Source organism: Periplaneta americana, chromosome 17 (genome assembly GCF_040183065.1).
Source record: "Periplaneta americana isolate PAMFEO1 chromosome 17, P.americana_PAMFEO1_priV1, whole genome shotgun sequence".
NCBI lineage: Eukaryota > Metazoa > Arthropoda > Insecta > Blattodea > Blattidae > Periplaneta > Periplaneta americana.
Genome location: NC_091133.1, coordinates 597,263 through 619,656, shown reverse-complemented (window position 1 = coordinate 619,656; position 22,394 = coordinate 597,263). Strand labels below are relative to the sequence as shown.

Sequence of the window (22,394 nt, the reverse complement as noted above, 5' to 3'; positions counted from 1 at the left end):
ATTATCCGAAAGTATAGACAAATAAAGATGTAACAATAATTCCTGGTACGTACCAGAAACTTTTGTTACATTCTTGTGTTACGAATAATTAATATTGAAAGAAGATGACACTTAATTTCAATCATACTACACGCTAATTTATTCATTAAACAATATAAAACAATACTCACCAGAATTAAAATCACAAATCACAGGAAAAATTTATGACCTCGTAATTTACAATGCCTAATTTTACTACAAATTAACTCACACTGTTAATATATTGAACACCTGTCTTCAACAATGTGACATTTCCCGCCAAATTATTAATAAAGAATTGGATCACACCACAATCAAGTAGTACCAACTCCTGCATCATAAAATTTGGTCATAATTCCTGGGAAAATGGGAACTAAAAAAGAGAATAATTTTAACAAACTGTACCAGAAACATTTGTTACACTCTGTAGTATCTGTAGTGTATCTTGTAAGGGTATGTATGTGTATAGGTTAGTTATGTCGAAAGTTACTAATGTTGTATTGTGTGGGATGTCTGTCTTTTATTTTATTTATTTTCTAGGTCTATGTTGTTCTTTTATTGTTGTTTGTTTTTCGAATTTTATGTTGTTCCTTGTGGTTTAGTCCATAAATAACACATCCAATCACCATACCTCTCCCTAAATCTCTCTTTTGCGTCTACTTCATTTTACTGACTACTTTATATTAATCGTGAACAAACCCTTAAAAATTATGTGTACGCACAATAAATTAACATCAAATACTTCCAAATATATTAACATATGACTTTATTATTACCGGTATATAGTAGAACTGAATTCATTAGTTTCCTGTATTCTTTATTACAGTTAATGGGCCAAATTGATCATTAATTAGTGTGCTTTCTAACAATTTATAATATATATTGAGTATATACCTGTACTTTTTTCACGTGCTAATTAACTAGGTTTCACTTGTTGACTACTTAATTAACACGAGAATATGTGCCACATATTCCTAATGTATAATATTCCAAAATCTAAGATGTGAAGTATATTTGGTTTAAGTTCATATTATAATATTTATACATGGATGAACTTTAATAAGGAGGCAATTTATAGCAGAAATGTAAGTAGAGCCTAATGATATTTTATTATAGCACACGTCAAGTAAAGAGTGAAGCGATGCTTGGAGAGCGTATTGCTAGAAATTCTAATTGAAAACATCTGTACTGCAGTAGCTGACAAGTTGCACGTTTTCAAAAGTGTTCGTAAATAAAAAGGGGAATTTGGATAACTGAGAGATGAATTGTGTGTGTATAACGTGTTTATTAATTATTGCAACAAATTGAAAATCTTCAACTGCATTCTTTTTATCCATACGAAGTATGTAAAAGAATTTATTGTAACACTAAGTAACAATTCTATGAGAAAAACAATGGAAATATAACCTAATACAAAATTTGGTAGGAACAGTGAAGATGTACTCTTAATGTTTTAATGCCTAAAATTGTATTTTACGTAAACATTTTTTCTTCCAATTGTATGGCAAGAAAAAGTGACTTAAAGAACTTTTCAATATATTTCAGGCAGAAGACTAAACAATATCTGACAACAAATTGCTTAATAGACAGGTATGCACAGGACAACTATTTTTATATAATAATATAAATAAAAGTACTCAATTACTCACAGCAAACATAATTCTAGTTGAGGATGTTGCTCTTCCTCAAACAGCAACAGCAATGATGCGGTACGTAGAAGAATAATCCTCATTGTAGTTGTGTACTAAACATCCAATTGTGCATAAAAAATTTGCACATTATATTAAACCGATCCACGTGTAAACAGATATTCTTTAGAGCTTATCTTTACACATGAAACACATTTCAAAATTATCACAACTGAAAGGCATTTACTGCCTTCTTTCTCTCCACATAGATCAATATTGTTAATATAGTTTATCGTCTGATATCTTCTTCTGCCCCCAACTCAACTCCGATTCACGATTCCTTCTAGTATATCCATCACTAGGCAGTTTCTTCTCAGCGAGTGACCCAAACATTTCCGTTACATCTTCAATTTCAGTATCATTCATTCTTCACTCACTGTTTCCAACACAGCTTATTTCTTATTCAGTGTGTCCATTTAACACGATCCATTTTCCTCCATACATTTTTTTAATGCTTGTATTTGCTTCCCTTCACTTCGTAGTAATGTCCATGTTTCTGCTCCAAATAATCTCACAATCCATCCAAAGCACTTCATTAGTCTCTTACTTACTTCTCTTTCTAGAGGTCTACAAAAGATGATCATTTTTCTACTAAATGTTTCGTTGATCATTCCTATCCTCAATTTCACATCCTAGCAATAGCTGATGTTACTGCTTATAGTACACCCCAAGTATTTGAAGACGACCACTTGTTCTACTGCCTCATTTGGAATTCCTCTGACAATGGTCCTCGTCTTAATACACAATGGATGATAAAGAAACATTCTTGCTACAAAAAATACGAGAAAATAGATTTATGACTATTACACTTTTACTACGTCATACTACTTGTGACCAATAAAACGGTACCAAAGGTCGTATTTCAACCAATGATGGCTGCTTATCGCATAATTTTATCGCGTTCTTAGCATTTGTGTCTTTGTTTGCCAGCATTTGTAACTGCGCTAGTCTGGACGTCAAAAAAAAAAAAAAAAAATACAAACCACTCCAGTCGATGCACAGCAGTTTGAAATATGACTCGCAATTGGCATTCAAGAACAAGAATTAATAAGAATCACTGATCACACCAATGCATCCTTTGAAGTCCTATATACAAATACATGAAGAGCACCATTCGGAAATCCTGAATAAGTTGAATACACCATGTAGGCCTACATCGAAGAGTTCCACTTCTATTACGCACACGTCCAATATAAGAACAATTGAAAAGCCAACCACATTGAAATTTAAAAATTGTACATGCAATAAATATTCCTTTTAAAATTATTCATGTTTATTTTTTATGTCATCATCGTTAATTAAAACTTTTCTAACACTTGTCTATATTATTAGGTTATGTTATAGCTTCTGCTATATGATATTATGGATAGTCACGTATCAGAGATTGTTTAATTTTAAGATTTATTGAAAATCATCTGTGAAGTGACGATGATTACTGGGATTCGGATAACTGAAGTGGAATGCAACTTTTGTAATAAAAATGAATCTGAATCAACAAAGCCTTCTTGACTAGTAACACTGCCATCGTGATAGAGACCGAGAACTTCTCGACGAGAAAGCATTGCTAGTAATCATAACTCAGTACTGCCATCTTGCATGCATCTAGCGAAATATTTGTAATGTTGAGATAGTACAATAATACATACGAAGACGGTTGTATTTTCGTAAGTGAATTAATATTTTAATTTTATTGGAGTAATTCGTTACTCCTAATCTTTATATACTGTCTCCTAATCGTGTAATAGTCAATTACATGCCAATCGAGTTTTGATTGAGATTACTGTTGACAAAAGAGTTGCAAGTTTCTCGTTAATTACGAATGCTCACCTTTCATTATATATATTTAAACAATATTTCAGATCTCATTTCTGGTTTCTTGTGAAACAAGCCCAAAAAAATTTAACTTACTGGACAGAGACAAACACATTCCACAAACACCGCATTACCAAGTCATTTCGTCGGTAAATTTGAAACCTTATTTAACATAGTCTTCCTAAAGAAACACGTTTCAGAGATCAGACTTCAAAGGCTTCTCACTTAAAGGTGTTCATTGCTTCTTAGGCTACCTGAACGAAGAAACATTTAATACAAAAATCGTATTACAAAAGGTTATTACCAACAGACTTGAGCACATGATTACTTAAACTACAATTATTACCGAAACACAATTGACGTCACTCAAAACGAAGATATATTTGAAAGTACTCTCGCCTGTACGCTGCCGTTCATGGTTTCTTAGGATAGTCGAATCTGAAAAACACTAAACCCGAATTTAATATTTGAAAGATTTCTCGCCTGTGTGCTGGCGAACATGGTTTCTCAGTTCAGTCGAATGTGAAAAACACGTACCACAAACTTAACATTTGAAAGGTTTATCATCTACGTGTAATTGTAACTGCATTTTCAAGTAAGAATAGCGCGAGAAACACTTACCAGAAACATCAAAATTGAAAGACTTCTCTGCCGAGTGAAGACGTTCATGAGTTCTTGGAATATTCGATTGCGAAAAGCACTTACCACACTAATCACTTGTGAAACGTTTCTAGCCTGTGTGCAAGCGCTCATGCACTTTCAAGGTATCGGAGCGCGAGAAGCATTTACCACAAACATCACATATGAAAGGTTTGTCGCCTGTGTGTATTCGTAAATGCACTTTCAACTTATCGGAGCGCAAGAAACACTTACCACAAACATCACATTTGAAAGGTTTCTGGCCTGTGTGCCGGAGATCATGGTTTCTTAGGTTATAGGAATCTGAGAAACACATACCACAAACTTGACATTTGAAAGGCTTCTCGCCTGTGTGCCGGCGTAGATGTCTCTTTAAGTTACCAGATTTTGAGAAACCCCTACCGCATACATCACATTTGAAAGACATCTCTCCCTTGTGAAGAAGTTCATGGGTTTTTAAAAAATTCGATTGCGAGAAACACTTACCACACACATCGCAACTGAAAGGTTTTTCGCCTGTGTGAACGCGCACATGCACTTTCAAGTTACCGGACAGCGAGAAACGCTTACCACACAAATCACATGTGAAAGGTTTATCGCCTGTGTGTAGTCTTAAATGCTCCTTCAAATTACCGGAGCGCGAGAAACACTTACCACAAACATCACATTTGAAGGGTTTCTGGCCTGTGTGTAGCCGTAAATGCTCTTTCAACTTACCAGAGCGCGAGAAACACTTACCACACTCATCACACTTGAAAGGTTTATCGCCTGTGTGTAGTCGTAAATGCACATTCAAGTTATAGGAGCAGGAGAAACACTTACCACAAATATCACATTTAAAAGGTTTATCCCCTGTATGTAGTCGTAAATGCACTTTCAAGTTATAGGAGCACGATAAACACTTACCACAAACATCACATTTGAAGGACTTTCCTCCCATGTGGAGACGTTCATGGGATTTTAGAAAATTCGATTGCGAAAAACACTTACCACACACATCGCATCTGAAAGGTTTTTCGCCTGTGTGAACGCATGCATGCACTTTCAAGTTACCGGACAGCGAGAAACACTTACCACACAAATCACATCTGAAAGGTTTATCGCCTGTGTGTATTCTTAAATGCTTCTTCAAATTACTGGAGCACGAGAAACACTTACCACAAACATCACATTTGAAGGGTTTCTCGCCTGTGTGTAGCCGTAAATGCTCTTTCAACTGACCGGAGCGCGAGAAACACTTACCACATACATCACATGTGAAAGGTTTATCGCCCGTGTGTAGTCGTAAATGATCCTTCAAGTGACCGGAGCGCGAGAAACACTTACCACAAACATCGCATTTGAAATGTTTCTTGCCAACGTCCGTGGATAAATGCGAGTTCAGTTTTTCCGCAGTCGAGAAACGTTTTTTACTCGATTCTAATTCCAATTGCTTCTCACCTTCACGAATCCGCACAGGTTTTGCGATGGAATGTGAATTCTTGGGAATCTCGCACAGAGTCTCGTTCTCTTCAAGAGAAAGATTGTCCAATTCTGATGATACAGTCCTCTCATTCGTAGCTGCAATCCTGAAGTAAATATACTATCAGTCTATGAAATAGTCCCAACAAATATACAATTACTGAATATTAATTAAAAAAAAGGCTATTTCATAACAAGGTGAGTAACGATTAGGGATACAAGCTTGTAATTAATTTATGAGTAACACAGGAAGTATCAAAATATCTGAACTATTTGGACTACACCTGTCCAATAAATTTAATAAGGATTACGCCACGTTAGTCAATTATTGTCAGTTTTTTTTAATAAACCTGTCTGTTCAAAGTCGCCTGTCTTTGAGTGGGCTAAATAATGCTATTATTTGGAAATTAGGGATTGCATATGCTCAATAACTTTTTCTGGCTCTCATTATTGTGATATATAAAAAAACCTTTTTACTTTTTAATTTTATGAATTTAAAATCAGGAAATTTCGCAGTGGAACATTACTGACTCCATTTCGTAGCAAGCGTCATCATGAGAAAATTTGAATTGGTATTATCTCTAACTTGCCATTTGTTGTCTTGTGAAATTTAAACTAGTAACAATGCTTTCAGAGCTCTGCAATAATGTAATTTACAATTGTACAAAATTATAAGCTTACTAAATAATTATTTTTCCGTTTAATTAATAAGTATTCTCGTACTCAACGATATAAAAGCATCAATTGACTTAATTTAGAGAAATATTTGAAATGTCTGTAGCAAATTTAAGACTTGAATACTCGCCTATTGAATGCATTATGTCAGACGAGTAGCTTTCACCTCTAAGCAAATGTTGTTATTTGAAGTTATTTAGCAGAAATAAAGGGTTGTGCGTCTGGCAGCGAAACATGGTGGCCCGGGTTCCAATCCCAAATGGGGCGAGTTATCTGGTTGCATTTTTTCCTGGAGTTCTCCATTAACACAACATGAGCAAACGCTGGGTAATTATGAGTGCTGGAACATGGACTCGCTTCACCAGTATTATCACCTTCATCTCAATCAGACGCTAAATAAGTGAGATGTTGATAAAGCGTCGCAAAATAATATAGTAAAAAAAGGTATGAAAGTCTGGACGTGAGCAGATGGATATACGTATCATACCCATGGGATGCAAGTACACACAGGAGGAAAACCGGATGTGTCTGCAGAGAACAGACAAGAACCAAGGAATGAGAACTGTCCAAGATGTTATGTTAGTTCTCTATGGTACAGAGCGAAAGGTAACGACAGACCTCTTCATAAGCTGCAATTTGACAGAGAACTCTTTAGCTCAAAACCTAGCCCTCACTGGATGGGAAAAAAAAAAAGTTGACATTCCAAGCTTTTACAACACCGAAAGGAAAAGAAGATTTTCGTCTTTTATCGCGGTCATGCTGATTTCAGTGACATTCTATAATACAAGAAAGAAAATATTTTGTGCTGCTGTCATCACCAGCAACGTGGGATGACTTGTTCAAAGGGAGAGAACAATTTGAAGCCAAAGATAATACTCGACTGTAACAAAACCAAAAGCAGGGGTGGATACTATAGATAAGATGGCTAGAGAGTACACAACGAGTGAGGTGGTCTGTACGTCTGTTGTGAAACGTAGACGTCAACACACGGTAAATTCCCGAACGGAAAATCAAACAAAACATCATAGGCGCTTATTCCTGCTTCAACTAGGTGACCTGCCAGTTCGTCTCTTCATCACCCAGAGATCTACGATTGTGGTACTGAGAAAATTAGAGCGTGTTTCTAAGGAAGCACTTGGTACACACACTCCATAGAATGAAGGCTGCTTTAGCCAATGTATCAGCTGGAAATGGAAGGAAAAGTGGACACTGCCACATCGCCCCAGTTTGGCAGACAGAAAACTGACCTGAAGCTTCTGATGGTATACGAGATTAAGACATATGGCTTACATGCGGAGACTAACAGAATGACGGGAATTCAAACTTTACCGTACTCTGATATCCCTCTGCTACCTGCAACCTTGTGCTAGACGTCATAGGGAAGTAGAAATTTAATGGAGTGCGTCACTCGACTTCATACTAAAGAGTAAATAGCATTGGAGGTATCATCACAATATCCTCTATTACTTCAATTTTACTGCATATTTTAAATAATAAAATAAAAATTATTTCAGAAGCAATATCAATGCTCGGCAGTATGTATAGCTGTAACCAGGTTTTTCATCTACGAAACTTAACAAACTTCGATTGACAGACAATAATTTATTTACGTTCAGTTTTATGGACTGCAACTGCTAACGTAATATTGCCTGATATAGAGAATGTTATATCCAGAAATAATCGTTAAATATGAAGCGTCTGCAGCAGGTCCTTCAAGTGAGAAAAATGACTCTTGTGATATAAGAAAACGTGTTTCAACATTGTGAGTACACATTGCAATTGCATCAAACAAGCAATCAAGTAAAAGTTTAGGAAGTAACTAGCTTTCCTCGTGGTTTAGTTTGTACACTGACGTTCAAAGACATCTGACCTACGATTTTATGAACATGTAAGCGAATTTTTCACTCTGACGATAAGTCAGAAGAAAAGACAAGCAAAAAACAAACAAACTTTGAAACAGTATCCCTCGGTCTCAAAAGGTTTCACCATTATTGGGACGTTTATAAAGTGTCAGGGAAAATGATGACGTAGTTCAAGCATAAATTATTATCATAATTGACAATATCTGTAGTTTCACGTTAAAACTAGTGTAGTTTTGCAATCAACAGAGGGGGATGAAATATTGATTTGTATAATGCGGGTATTATTTGTCCAGTACGATTTACAACACCGACTATTACTTTGGGAGATGGAGTTTGAATCCCTGTCCCGAATATTCAGTATCCATCCCAACAGATCCCTGGACCAAAACTAGGTAAATAGTAGATTAAAACACAAGTAATAAAATACTGCAAAAATAACAGAGAGGAAATTACATAATTTGGGGGATCTTTCGCATTAACTTCCGACTTCGTCTTCATTGTATACTCAACAACACTATGTCTCAGAGACTTTTATGTCACACTAAAAGAAAAAAATTGTTTTATTTAACGACGCTCGCATCTGCCGAGGTTATATCAGCTCGACAGTGTCCCGCAGAGTTCTTTTACATGGCAGTAAAAATACGGACATGAGCCTGATCCATGTAAGCACACTTAAATGCCGTCGACCTGGCCCGGGATCGAACCCGCAACCTCGGGCTTTGAAGGCGAGTGCTGTACCAACTACGCCCACCAGGCCGATTTTGGTGACATTCCTTCCACTTATTAATATTAAGTTGTCTGGATCCTTTTCATTCGTTTAGATTTATTTAGCTGGTCAATATCTACCGTAGAAATCATCATAAAGAGAAACAACTCTCATGCAATAACACCCGATATGATGTAAACAACTGGATACGCTAGAAGTGACTAGTGACATAGACTATAGTTCCAGCCAAGAAATTCATGGTTCTAACTTGTGTAGAAGCGCCTCTGATACAGATATTGAAAAACAATTTTTGTGACAGCTGTGTAAAACTATACAGAGGATTATTCCATTAAAAACTCAAATTTTTAAAATTCTAACATAGACTGTTATTCAGCTCAATGCTTCGATTCTATATCACACATATTTCCATTTTTAATATTGTCTGTGTCTTACATGTCTGTCCTTTGTATAATGTTTCTAAATTCATTACAGTTTTTAACTGCTGATTACTATTGTGCATGACGTATCTCAGGTACTAATAATATAAATTGTTTCAATTATATGATTGTGATTTCACTACAACTACAATACTTCACTTACAGTAACACTTTCGTGCCTGAGAGCTGAGTAGACATACAGTTATATGCAGTCTGTTACAGAGAAGCATGCAGCTATCTTGTAACTTGAAAATCATAAGTTGCTGTGCTCATTTCGTGAAATCACTATTCTAAAGTCAGTATGTGTGCCAAACACTGGACAGCACGGGAGATAATGGCATTATTGCTAGGAGCTCTGCATTAATAACAACACCAACAAGTTTCTTGTGTGAGAGGGATAGACGGACTAGGTCTACGCAGTGGAGGGGGAAACAGTGGCCAAACAGAAAGAAATCAGAACCTGGTGAAACATAGTTGAGAGTGAAAGACTGATGCCCTTAACTGCACCAGGATGCATGAAGGAACGAACAAACAGATAAATAAATCAATAAATAAGTAAAATATGCAAATTAATATTACATAACGGCTTCCAAAACGTGATGAGCGAATCGCAGAAAACCTCTTGGAATGAACTCGAAATGGCAGTACATAATTTCCTTGGGAATTACAAAGACTTCAATTATAAAGAAACTGTAGAAATTCATTTGAAGAGTTTCAATTCCCTAGGGTGCAATATGAGTGTATGCTTGTCCATCTAAATTATTATGTTGAAAATCTAAGCACTTTTAATGAAGAATATGAAGAAATGTTTGAACAGTATTTATGGAAACCAGACATCAAGCGAAGTGGAGTGTGATTGTGATAACTGATTATTGCAGGATGATTCAGACAGACAGTTCTTCTGAAGCTACTTCTGGACAGTCAAGAAAACGGACACTTCAAATACAATTAACTCTCTATGTGAAGACTCGCACACCACACTCACCTTTCGGAGAAAGCCTCGTTGTCCTCTGCTGTTACTTCCAGCCTTGGCTCCTCATTGAAGTCACTGTGCACTTCCTACAAATACAGAGCAAATAAAACAAAAAGATAGCTCAATTTACAATAACAAAAGAGCACTGATTTTAGTTGTCACACAACTACATTTAAGTCGCAATAGGCCTAGTAGAATTTTAACCAATAAAAGAATAATCTTAGGGAAGAAATTTCATGGGGCACAGCTTTCCGTTGTAGAACAGCGTTATTCAACGTGTGGCACACTAAAGGTGTACCAGTAGTTTAAAATGCTGTGGCACACTCATACAATCTGTTGTTACCAAGCTGGAGGGGATTTCGAGGGTTTTAGGAAGATCTGAGAATACTATAAAATACAAATCAATGAGGTATATCTGTAGGCATTAAAATATTGAATATAATATTTTCAATTTTACATGACTATTATTTCATTGGGTTATTTTACGACGCTGTATCAACATCTCACGTTATTTATCGTCTGAATGACATTAAGGTGATAATGCCATTGAAATGAGTCCGGAGTCCAGCACCAAAAGTTACCCAGGATTTCCTCTATTTTTATTGCTTTTTTTACGACGCTGTATTAACATCTAGGTTATTTAGCGTCTGAATGATATGGTAATAATGACGGTGAAATGATCCCGGGGTCCAGCACCGAAAGTTACCCAGCATTTGTTCGTATTGGGTTGAGGGCAAACCCCGGAAAAAACATCAACCAGGTAACTCGCCCTGACCAGGATTCGAACCCGGGCCACCTGGTCATTTGCTCTTTTGGGTTGAGGGAAAACCCTGGAAATAACGTCAAACAGGTAACTCGCCCCGAGAGGGATTCGATCCCGGGCCACCTGGTTTCGAGGGCAGATGGGGTGACCGTTACTCCACATGTGTGGACTGAATTTTATTATTTATCAGTCAACATACTGGGGATTGTTAATATGAAGAGTGGGTAAAAAGCGACAGGTTGCAAAAGACGTTGAGAAGAGAAACAAAATACAATATAAACACTGGAGGAACACGTTACTTTCCTTGTTCTAAACTCACCTCAGGTTCATGTTTGAAAACTGGGAACGAAATTGGCACTGGATCTTCTTCAAATTTTATCGCAGATGTGAGATCTTGGATCTGGTCCTTATATTCCTCCTTTATACCAGTCACACAATGATCCCCAAGATTCCGTTCCTGAGGTACAGAGAGATATATTAAATGAACAATTTATCACAGGATGTTAGGACACGACCTATACTGTTATAAGCTGCTGCCTATGTGTTGATATGCCTCAGCATGATCACAACCTAGCACGTGCATTACCCTATGACGAATAGAGTCAGGATTCATATCAAAATGTATATAATCCATGCAGAAACATTTTTCAAGTGAAGTTTCAATAAATTAAGAGTTTCTACTTGATTTATTTAACGACGCTGCAACAACTACTACATTATTTAGCATCGATGAGATTGGTGATAGCGAGATAGTATTTGGCGACATGACGCCGAGGATTCGCCACAGATTACGTAACATTCACATTATGGTTCCGGAAAAACTCGGAAAAAACCAACCAGGGAATCAACCCAAGAGTGAATCGGACTTGTGACCGAGCGCAACTCGGGATTGGCAGCCAAGCACCTAGCCGACTGAGCCACACGAGTGGCTTCAATGACAGAGCTAGGGTCAGTAGGCCTTCTCTTCCGCCCAGCCACAGTCTAAATCTAATTGATTACAATTGGTTTATAGTGACGGTCACATAAGAACAGTTCCTGAACAGCAAATATTGCCGTCATGACAGAGATGCCAACTGTTACCAGATATCACACGATCCTGTGTATTAAATGAATTATTTACTTATCGCACTTTATGTTGGAAGGTTATTCTAAATAATTCAATAATTTGTAACATATTTTCATAGGAAAACTATACGGAGGAAGGAATCAATATGTCAAGTATTTTGTCTGGGAATACGAAATTCATTGGTTTCACTAAACTATTGACTCACGAGACGTAACCTAAACATTTATTTTGTTTAACCACATGAAATTATTAGTACTGACTCCGAAAACTTACATGACTATAGTTTTCAATTATAACCACAACGCAATACACAAAAAAACTATTACGTATTAATAAGGTAATTTCCTAGAAGACGGGCAAAATGCAACTTCGCTGACGAAAACTACCAAAAACGTTCTGCCAACAATGAATATGCAACAGATATTCATAATGAAATTAAAACTGATATTAATTCATTATTTTAAGTTCAAATTTCACTAGCTTCCAGTAACCGGCTCAGATATCTAGTACAATTTTAATTTCATGGCACTGTAATACCGAAATTATTGTCGATATTTGTATCAGCTGCCAACATACCAGTTACAAAATCACTACCATTTGTAGTATCTGTCAGTATCGAAATTCGAAACGAAGTTGGCAAAAGAAAATTCAACCTGCAAACTAGAAAATCACCACAATCCACTAGCATATGTAGTAATGGGGAAAAAAATGATTATGTTTCACCCTTACAATATGAAGCATCCGAACACCCAGGGCCATCGTTTCCTCAACCCCTTGTCTCTTTTTATATTTAAAGACGTCGTAACATAATTATTTGGGATAGTTTTCATATACTGTTAACTAAAGTTGCCATGGCAATAAAGCTTTATTGATAGATCAGTTTTAAATTTATTCATTGTTCACAACAATTGGTGTAAAGATTAAACTATCGTCCTCTAGGTCGAGTTGATTTTTATCACATCCGTTCGTTACGTTGTCAGTACAGAAGAAATTAATAAGGAGTGCACACACAAGTTTCTGGACTGCTACACATTCTTTCAATAATGTGAGTAAAATTATATCTAAAAATTGCTGCACAACAATTTCAATTACATAAATCTAATAAGCATATGTGCAATTTTATTATACTAACAGATTTTTAATTTACAACTTATTACAATTTCATTAGAGTGGTTGGAATTTGTATGCAACTTTAGTTGCCAGTGGGCACTTACGATTATTTGTTTATTCATTTTACATATTCTTCAAAATTTTACCCTTGCTAACTCTGAAAACGAACAATGACATAATATCAATTTATTATAGCAGTTCTTTTCTTCACTACTGACCACTTCGTAGTTCGATTCCGTGCTGTTGTACATTTTTATTTACGTAATATCTGGTACTAATATATCTGATTTTCATCTGTTATTGTATTATCATTATGTAAATAGGCTAACTGTAAGTAAAGAGATTTTATACATTTATTACAAAATAATTGCAACAAAATTTATGTTTGTTTTTAGGATGTCACAGCATTCCAAAAAAGGAAAGGTAAAATCTTTTACAGTTCATGAAATTCTAAATATTGTAGAAGACAAAGAGAGCCCGGTGAATAACATAGCATTCTGCCCTCCACTCGAGAAGAAAGGCAACGTCGATCATCTTCCAGCTAGAATACTTTGCTCTCGAGCTCTTCTAGAGTTTGACGATGAGGATCATTCAGACACTTCTACTGTATCTGGAATTACAAAAACTTCTGGAATATATATTCTACTCCCACTACGACTGACGCTGCTACTTCTGCTACAGTATCTTCATCCATGGTTCCAACTAAGTCCAATGCTTCGTCAACGACTCAATCTTCATCTGCAGGAAATTTTCCAATACAGCCTCGAAAAATAATGAAGCTAACTACTTCAAATCTAAAATGCAGCAAAGACAGCAAAATGGCACACTTCTAAATTAAGGAAAGGAGTTGGACTGATGGAAGGACTTACTAAAAGAAGGCTCGGAGCCACTGGAACTCTACGGGAAAACAGAATCACTGATTCAATGAATCTGCCTGATAAAAAAAAAGCTGGAAGAAAGTATCCTGAGGTGAAATGGCATCCTCTACTTGCAACGATTTGCTGGTAGTCCGATGGAATAACAACAGTTCGTTACAGTTCTCACAAACTATCATCCTGTTGATCCCATGAGAAAGGCAAGCAGATATTCCACAGCTGATAGGAAGAAAATTTCTGTCAACGTTCCAGGACCTGTAGTGCAGTATAATACCAAACATTGGTGGTGTTGATATTGGTGATCAGTTAATAGCTACTTACGTTACAGCATCAATGCTAAGAAATTGTGGTAGCCATATTTCCGATGGGCAGTAGATGTAACTTGTATTCAAGGATGGCTTCTATATCGTAGATTTGGGAATGACATCTCTCTTCTTGAATACAAACATCAATGCGTCATTCATCTCCTGAAGTCATAAGGTTATACAGCAAACTCACCAGGAATCCGTCGCTCCTTATCATTTTCCGCAGTGCTGGATAAAGTGCGTAAGGACGATAAAGGCCACATAGTCGAGAAAGGTCTATCGAAGTATCGAAGATGTCATGTATGTGGTTCTCGTTTGCAATAAGAGTGATGCTGCGCTTCATCCTGATTCGTGTTTCAGAACATTTCATGATGCATAAGAACTATTTGGTATTGAATAAAATCTACTTTTCCCTTATATCTGATACAAAAATTATGGACAGAGTGTAAAATAAGAGTCTAAAGTTATGTAGTGTGTGTAAATTTATAAGTGCTTAATAAAACAAAAGCTTTTTATTGATGTAAGATTCATTTATTTCACAATAACAAAATATCAGACACGCAAGTGCCCAGTGGCAACTAAAGTTGCCAGCCTAGAATGGACCTTTTGGTTGTAGGTACATGAATGAAATAAAATTATAGTAATTAGGGTTCTTCCAGGATCACATAACAGAAATATGACGTCAAAATCTCACACAGGGAATTACGGGCATTAATGGGTTAATAGCGGTGGCCACTACCTGCCACCTAGAGGCAAAATAACTTTTTTCATTACTCGCACATAAGCGCTGATTGAGTGGGTACTGTTAGCAACCATAAAATACGATCCAGCAGGCAGTGGTTAAAACCCATTGTTCAATGTGTATCAAAATAATTGTTAGATCAGCAACAAGACAATAAAAAAAATCGTAAACTTAAAAAGAAGTCTGTTCCTAGGCACAATTGTATCTGTGTATTCGAGATAATTCTGTCTTCAATAGCAGAAATAAATATTTGAGTATTATTATTATTATTATTATTATTTTTTTTTTATTATTATTATATCAATATTAAAATGACTCCCTACAGTTTAAGGTGTGAAAGTTATGGAAAGTTCAAATAGTTAATACAATTCTAGACTGGTAATAGGTCTGACATACTTACAAATGAATTACTGATATATGTGTTTACTAATAGAGAACCACTTACATCATCTTCAGTTTTCACCATAGGAAAGCTAATAGGCACTGGTGTGGTGTCTTCAACCTTTATCTCTGATTTGATATCGTAACTCGGGTCCACGCATTCTGTCTTCATGTCCGTCACTTGCAGATGCGATGAATTCCCTTCCTACAGGACAAAAAAACATCGCGTATAATTTTATCAGTTATTTTAAAGATGACTTGATGAGTAACAGCCGCAAATTTGGTTGTACATGACAGTCACTGCTAACGTGAATCATAATGTGCACGTCAGTAACAGAAGCAGATCTCAAATCAATGTAGTTTTAAGCCTTTCAACACATTTATTTAAGTTAAAGTTTTACTTGTCAATAAATTGTAGCATGTACTCCATAATTACTGATCAAGTGCGTTAGAAAATATGACTGTCGTAGGACATAAAAAAAACACCTTGCCTGAATACAATTATGTGCTATAAATAATAAAGCAAAACTAAACCTCTCTCACATGATATCCTATATTGGACTAAGTTTCAAACTTACGTACCAAACAGAATCGCAATTGAGCAGTTCCATACGGTTTTGGGACGGATTAAGTTAATAATTATTGTAGCTCTGTATTACTCGATCATGATGCAGGGTGAACAGCGGTCACTGAGACTAGCTGAACTTCGTGTGAAAGGTTCTTCCCATGAGCAGAGTAGAATCAACGCACACTTCATAAAGCCAGACCAATTCATGACGCCATTAAATCACAGCAACAGCAAGGAATTTATTCAACTGATTATAAAGTGTGAAATGTATGCTTTTCTCCACTGTTCGATAAACACACAAACAAGATACATAGTAAAGCTTGTCTATTTACCTCTGATGAAGCCTCATTCTCTTCTATTTTGTAAACCATTCCAGGCTATGATTCAAAACTATATGCCCAAACATGTGAATCAAACGGACCGTGACAGACGGGTCTATGACGCTTCATGGCCTTACTTTATTTTTCCAAACAAGCCTGGACATAAGAGACCCAGAGAGTCTAGGCAGTTAAATGGCTAGGATTAATTTAATGTAATTGGAATTTACAAAATAGACAGGCAGACTTGGAAATGAAGTAGACAAGTACCATTTATACTTTTGTTATATTTATAGTTGCAAGATTACTTCTAATTGAGGTACTGGCTTATATATATAAACAGCAGTACTTCACTTATATGTCAGAGGAAGAACAATTGTTTGTATACATCTCATTAATGAAATATGTTACTAGTCATCGATGAATCCAATGGAGGAGGAAATGAGAAGGCAACACTATCCAATTATCTGCTGGCTTAGTTGCTTCATGACTGATGCCTCAGAAACGATGGGAATCCTAGTCAAATTGTACCATATTTTGACGAGTTCCAGTGTGGGAGAATGTAGATCTGAAACTTCTACCAAAAGCCATTTTCCACTTTTCCACTCCTTGCCTCAAGACTTCCTTCTATTCACTCATGTCATATTTTCTATGGAAGTACTTGCTCTCAATTTCTAATATTTGATCACAACATTCGTCAAAACTCCCAATCTCACTGCCATCTCTCTTCTCGCAGAGACGGATCATCCAATATTTCAGCATCTTCCTTAAAAATATACACTGCTCAAAACATTTAGGGGAACACTAAGATTTATTTAAATATTTTTTCATTGGATAAAGCTACAGACATGAAATTAATAAAGTATATTATTTATGGTTAATTATGGCCACATTTATCTCCATGTCAATAAAGACAAATGAATAATGTCACCAAACAACAGTTTAAGACATTGCACTATATAAGAAATTGAGTCTCGTCCTTACTTATCAAACTTAAACACTCGTTATGAAGGTCTAGCGTCGAGTATGGACTCTACGATATTCGATGACAGCTTGGCACCTTCGTGGCATGGTCCCTATGAGATTCTATATTTCCTCTTGGGGAGTATTCTTCCATTCCTTTTTTAGAGCATCTCCAATTTCCTGCAGGGTTTGTGGAACTTGATATCGGTTCCTGATTTTCGTACCCAGTAGTTTTCACAAGTGTTCAATAGAGTTGAGATCCGGGCTGATCGCTGGCCACTCCATTACCTCAATTTAATTCTCCTTTAGGAAATCCCTGGTGACAGCCGCAGAATGTGCCCTGGCATTATCCTGAACAAACAGAAATCCAGGGCTACTCCAATGGCAGCAGTACTAGATACTCTTCCAGAACGTCCTCGATGTACCGGACAGCATTTAGTCTCTGGGGAACAATTACGAGGTCAATACGATTGTTGTACATATTTCCGGCCTATACCATTATGGAACTTCCACCGAATCTATCCATTTCCTGTACAACTCTTACAGAAAATCGTTCTCCTGGCCGTCCCCACGCCCTTAAACGACCATCACAACCTGGAAGACCTGGATTCGTCTGAGAAGAGCACAGACTGACAATACGCACGGTTTTCAGCAAATCACGTAAATCTTGCTGCGTGATGCTCATTTGTCAAACGCCGTTTTTAACAGGTCTTTTTGGACGAATGTTCTTTTTCCTTAATCTGTTCCTTACCGTTTGGTCTGAAACCCGGATTCCGGAAGCCATATAGAGGTCATTCTGCAGGTCTCTTGCAGTTTTTGTACTCTTTCTAAGAGCTGATAGGACAATGTATCTGTCGTCCTGGGGGCGTGTTTTATATTTACTGTCCTGGCCAGGTCTTCTACAATACCGATCTGTCTCTCAGTGCCTGTTGCGTAACCTGGACACCACGGAAGGAGAAACCTCAAGTTCTCTAGCCACTTGTCTCAGTGACTGACTTGTCGTAAAAGAAGAAGATCATGATATACTTCAAACTCATATAAATGCCTCATTTTGTCAGAGACTTTAATGAACAAGGGAGTAAATTAGCATTTGTCACTATAACAACGTAAGAAATCTTACCAATTAGAAGTTGTTAGTGTCTTCCGCAATCAAAGATGTCTCCATATTTTTTATTTAAGGTAATTACTCTGTATTTAGGCCATGGATTTTTAAAATTTGTATCCCTAGATTAAATTAATGTTCCAATTTACACATTGTCCAATTTTCATGACCACAGCTTAAAAAAACAGTAACATTAAATTCATTACAAGTGTTCCTGTCATTGTTTTGACCAGTGTACGTCGTAGTCTTATAGCACAAAATCTAAATGGTTATGAAGGAATACAAATACGAATTAACATTATAAATATAAAAACTTATGGTTACTTTATTAACATTTTGACAAGTACACAGCATTACTACAAAAGAGCTCTATGAACCATTAACGGAAACGACAATGTGCACAACGGTGTTCCTTCATGAATACAAGCAGGCGTTTAGTTCCACTTTCAAGCGCTAGAGGTTAGTGTAATCGAGCACATGCTAAGATAATAATTGAGAATAGAGTTGAGACACAGGATCCAAACATCATCGCCTACCTTAGTGTATAATCCAGTAACGCTTTGCTTCAAATAAATTTAAGTTAACAGCTTTTCCTTATTTCTCAGTGACAAACTAGTTGTAATAATAATTTGTCATATTTTATATATAATAAATTTTATTATTAAAAAACATAGTACATTATTAAATTATGTATCAAATTCGTTTAATATTTGTATACAATATAATATAGGTATATGGTTTTACTTCTTACAGGAGCTGTCTTCTTCCATTTTCAGCACTGCCAAATCATTACATATTTTTATTGTTGTTGGCGTCAACGTCTCAACTCTCATTGTAAAGGAACTCTAGTGTCTACATATTACAGTTAATGACGGATTAATTGTTCCATCGCTCCAATTTATTTTATTTCAGAGCATAATGTACATAGATATATTAATTGTACGTGTTATATTTCTGTTATCTGGTGCGATGTCAGTGACATACCATGGAAGAAAGGAGAATGTCACGCTCAAACAGGTTTAAAGGTGATTGAAATCAGTTGTGCTACATCAAAGTATCGACGCGAAGTGTCCATATTGTATAATAAACTATACGCTGATATCTCTTAGTATTATCTCTTCTGATAACAACGCCATATCATCAGCAAATCTCATGAACTTTATTCTTATTCCCCTATCAGTCCTCCCACGTTTTGAAAAGCGTTCTTCAAACACAGGTTAAACTAATACAAAATAAACACACACAATTTCTTACGAAGTCAATTCTAGTGGTAATCTGGTTAGATGCATGCAGCATAATACTGAAAGTGATTCTACTCAATTTCTGAGCTAGATAGACACGAAGGATGAACATGCGCCCTTCCTGCAAAATATGGGACGAGAAAATAGATTTATGAGAAGAGTAAATGAACTTTCACTTTCTTTGCACAATGTATTGTAACAGCACTTCAATTTTCGTTGGCGTTCTCCTTCCACGTTTGTAGACCTAACAGTTTTATTCTACTAGACAGAGATAACACACATTCCACAAAACATCCCATTACCAAACCTTTTCATCACAATAATTGAAAACATATTTAAAATGTTTTACAAAAAAAAAAAAAAAAAAAAAAAAAAGAAAGAAAGAAGAAACTTCTTTCACAAATAGACTAAAAAGGCTTCTCGCCTATACCTGTTAATGACCTTTAACACAAATATCACATTTGAAAGATTCTTCGACTATGTGCCGACGCAGATGTCCTCTCAGTATACTCAAGATATTGAAACATTTACCACAAATATCACATTTGAAAGGTGCAACCTCCGTATGCAGGCGTTTAAGGGCTGTTAGTTCACCTGACTGCGAGTAACACTTACGCCAAAAATCACTTTTCAAATGTTTCGCGCCAGATTGCACAAGTTCATTGGCTTTTAGGTAAAGCTACTGCGAAAAACACTTACCATAAACATCACATTACTAAGGTTTCTCCCCGGTATGGAGGCGTTGATGGGCTTTTAGGAGACTTGATTGCGAGAAACGTTTACTACAACCATCACAATTATAAGGTTTCTCGCCAGAGTGCACACGTTTATGTACTTTTAAGGCACACCACTGCGAGAAACACTTACCACAACATCACATTTGAAAGGTTTCTGACCAGTGTGAACTCGTTCATGAAGGTTTAGGGCACTCGACTTTGAGAAACACTTACCACAAAGATCACATTTGAAAGGTTTCTCGTCAGAGTGCACACGTTCATGGGGTTTTAGACCACTCGACCGCGAGAATATATTACCACAAACGTCACTCTTGAAAGGTTTCTCGCCAGAGTGCACACGTTCATGGCCTTTAAGGTAATTCGAATCCGAGAAACACTTTAAAAAAATATCACATTTGAACGGTTTCTCGCCGGAGTGCGCACGTACATGTCTTTTAAGGTGACCCGACCTCAAGAAACACTTACCACAAATATCACATTTGAAACGTTTCTCCTCATAATGCACACGCTCATGGCTTTTAAAGCCAGACGACCAAGTGAAACACTTCCCACAAACATCACATTTGAATGGTTTGTCGCCTGTGTGGCGACTTAGATGAGATTTTAAATTAGTCTGATGTGTAAAGCACTTACCATAAAATTTACAATGGAAAAGCTTCTCGCCAGTATACACGCGTTTATCGCTTTTTAAACCACCCGACCGCAAGAAACACTTGCCACAATCGTCACACTTGAAACGTTTCTCCCCGGTGTTTAGACTTTCATGAGTTATCACTTTTCGAGTTTGAAAAAGACTAGCACAAACTTCGCAATTGAAAGGGTTCTTGCTTACGTCCATAGATGAATCACTGTTCAGATTTTTTGCAGGCGAGGAACATATTTTAGACAATTATAATTCCAACTGCTTCTCATCTTCACGAGTCCCCTCAGGTTTTCTCGAGGAAACCGACTTCTTAGGAACCTCGTTCTCTTCTAGAGGAAGGCTGGCCAATTCTGTTGATCCAGTCCTCTCATTCCTAGCTGCAATCCTGAAGTAAATATACTATCAGTCTATAAAATAGTCACAACTATACAATCCATTATGGAATATTCTAATCAGAACAAACCTATTTTATGAGGAAGTACATTACGATTAGAGATACATTCTTGTAATTAATTTATGAGTAATTGTGCAAGTATCAAAACTGACTAAATAATTTGACTTCACCTGTACAATAAATTTCATAAGGATTACACCAAGTTAGTCAACTCTCAGTTAGCTTTCATTTTTAATGAGCCTCTCTGTCCACAGTCACCTGACTTTGCTTTACTCTTTTTCAACTCGAGCACGCTATTTTATTAGATTGTTTTCAAATTCGAGATTACACATGTGCTATAACTTCTTCTATCTTTTATTCTCGTGTTGTCTAAAATCATTAAAGTTTTTAGTTTTGTCACTTTAAAATTAGAGAAAATCTGATCAGTATTATCTGTAACTTGGTATTTATTGTTTTGCGAACGTTAAACTAGTAACAAATCCATTCATTTTTATATGTTGAGTAGAACTACTAACAAGAGAGCTACCTACGAACATTTGAAGTAAATTGGAATTATTTCTTCGCCATTTTGACCAGTGTGCAGTCTTTAGGAAGAAGTACATCAGAATAATTTACAGCGATGTCCAGCACTTTCCTCTAAACCAGCGATGTTATCAGTTCTTTTACGTGCTGTTTTTCAATTCCGTTCCAGGACACCACGTGTTCAAACATTACCTCCCCTGATACGCCTCTCCAACCTGCAGTGTTATGCTAGACGTCATGGGGAAGTACAAATTTAACACAGTGCATCGCCCGACCTCATGCTAAAGAGTAAAGAGCATGGAAGACATTACAATATCCTCAATTACTTCAATTTTTACTTCCTATTTTAAATATTAAATTACAAATTTATGTTCCGCAGTATGTATAACTGTAA

General features: G+C 36.4%; 1 protein-coding gene across 1 annotated transcript; it reads right to left on the bottom strand.

Moving 5' to 3' along the window:
• Window positions 1-1,537: 1,537 nt before the first annotated feature.
• LOC138692661 (zinc finger protein 431-like) lies at window positions 1,538-16,452 on the bottom strand. The gene is made up of 5 exons (XM_069815772.1): window positions 16,414-16,452; window positions 15,578-15,718; window positions 11,354-11,491; window positions 10,284-10,357; window positions 1,538-5,725 (listed from the first exon to the last, which is right to left on the bottom strand). The coding sequence occupies exons 1-5, from the start codon at window positions 16,450-16,452 to the stop codon at window positions 4,249-4,251; spliced, it is 1,869 nt and encodes a 622-aa protein (XP_069671873.1). The 3' UTR covers window positions 1,538-4,248.
• Window positions 16,453-22,394: the final 5,942 nt, after the last annotated feature.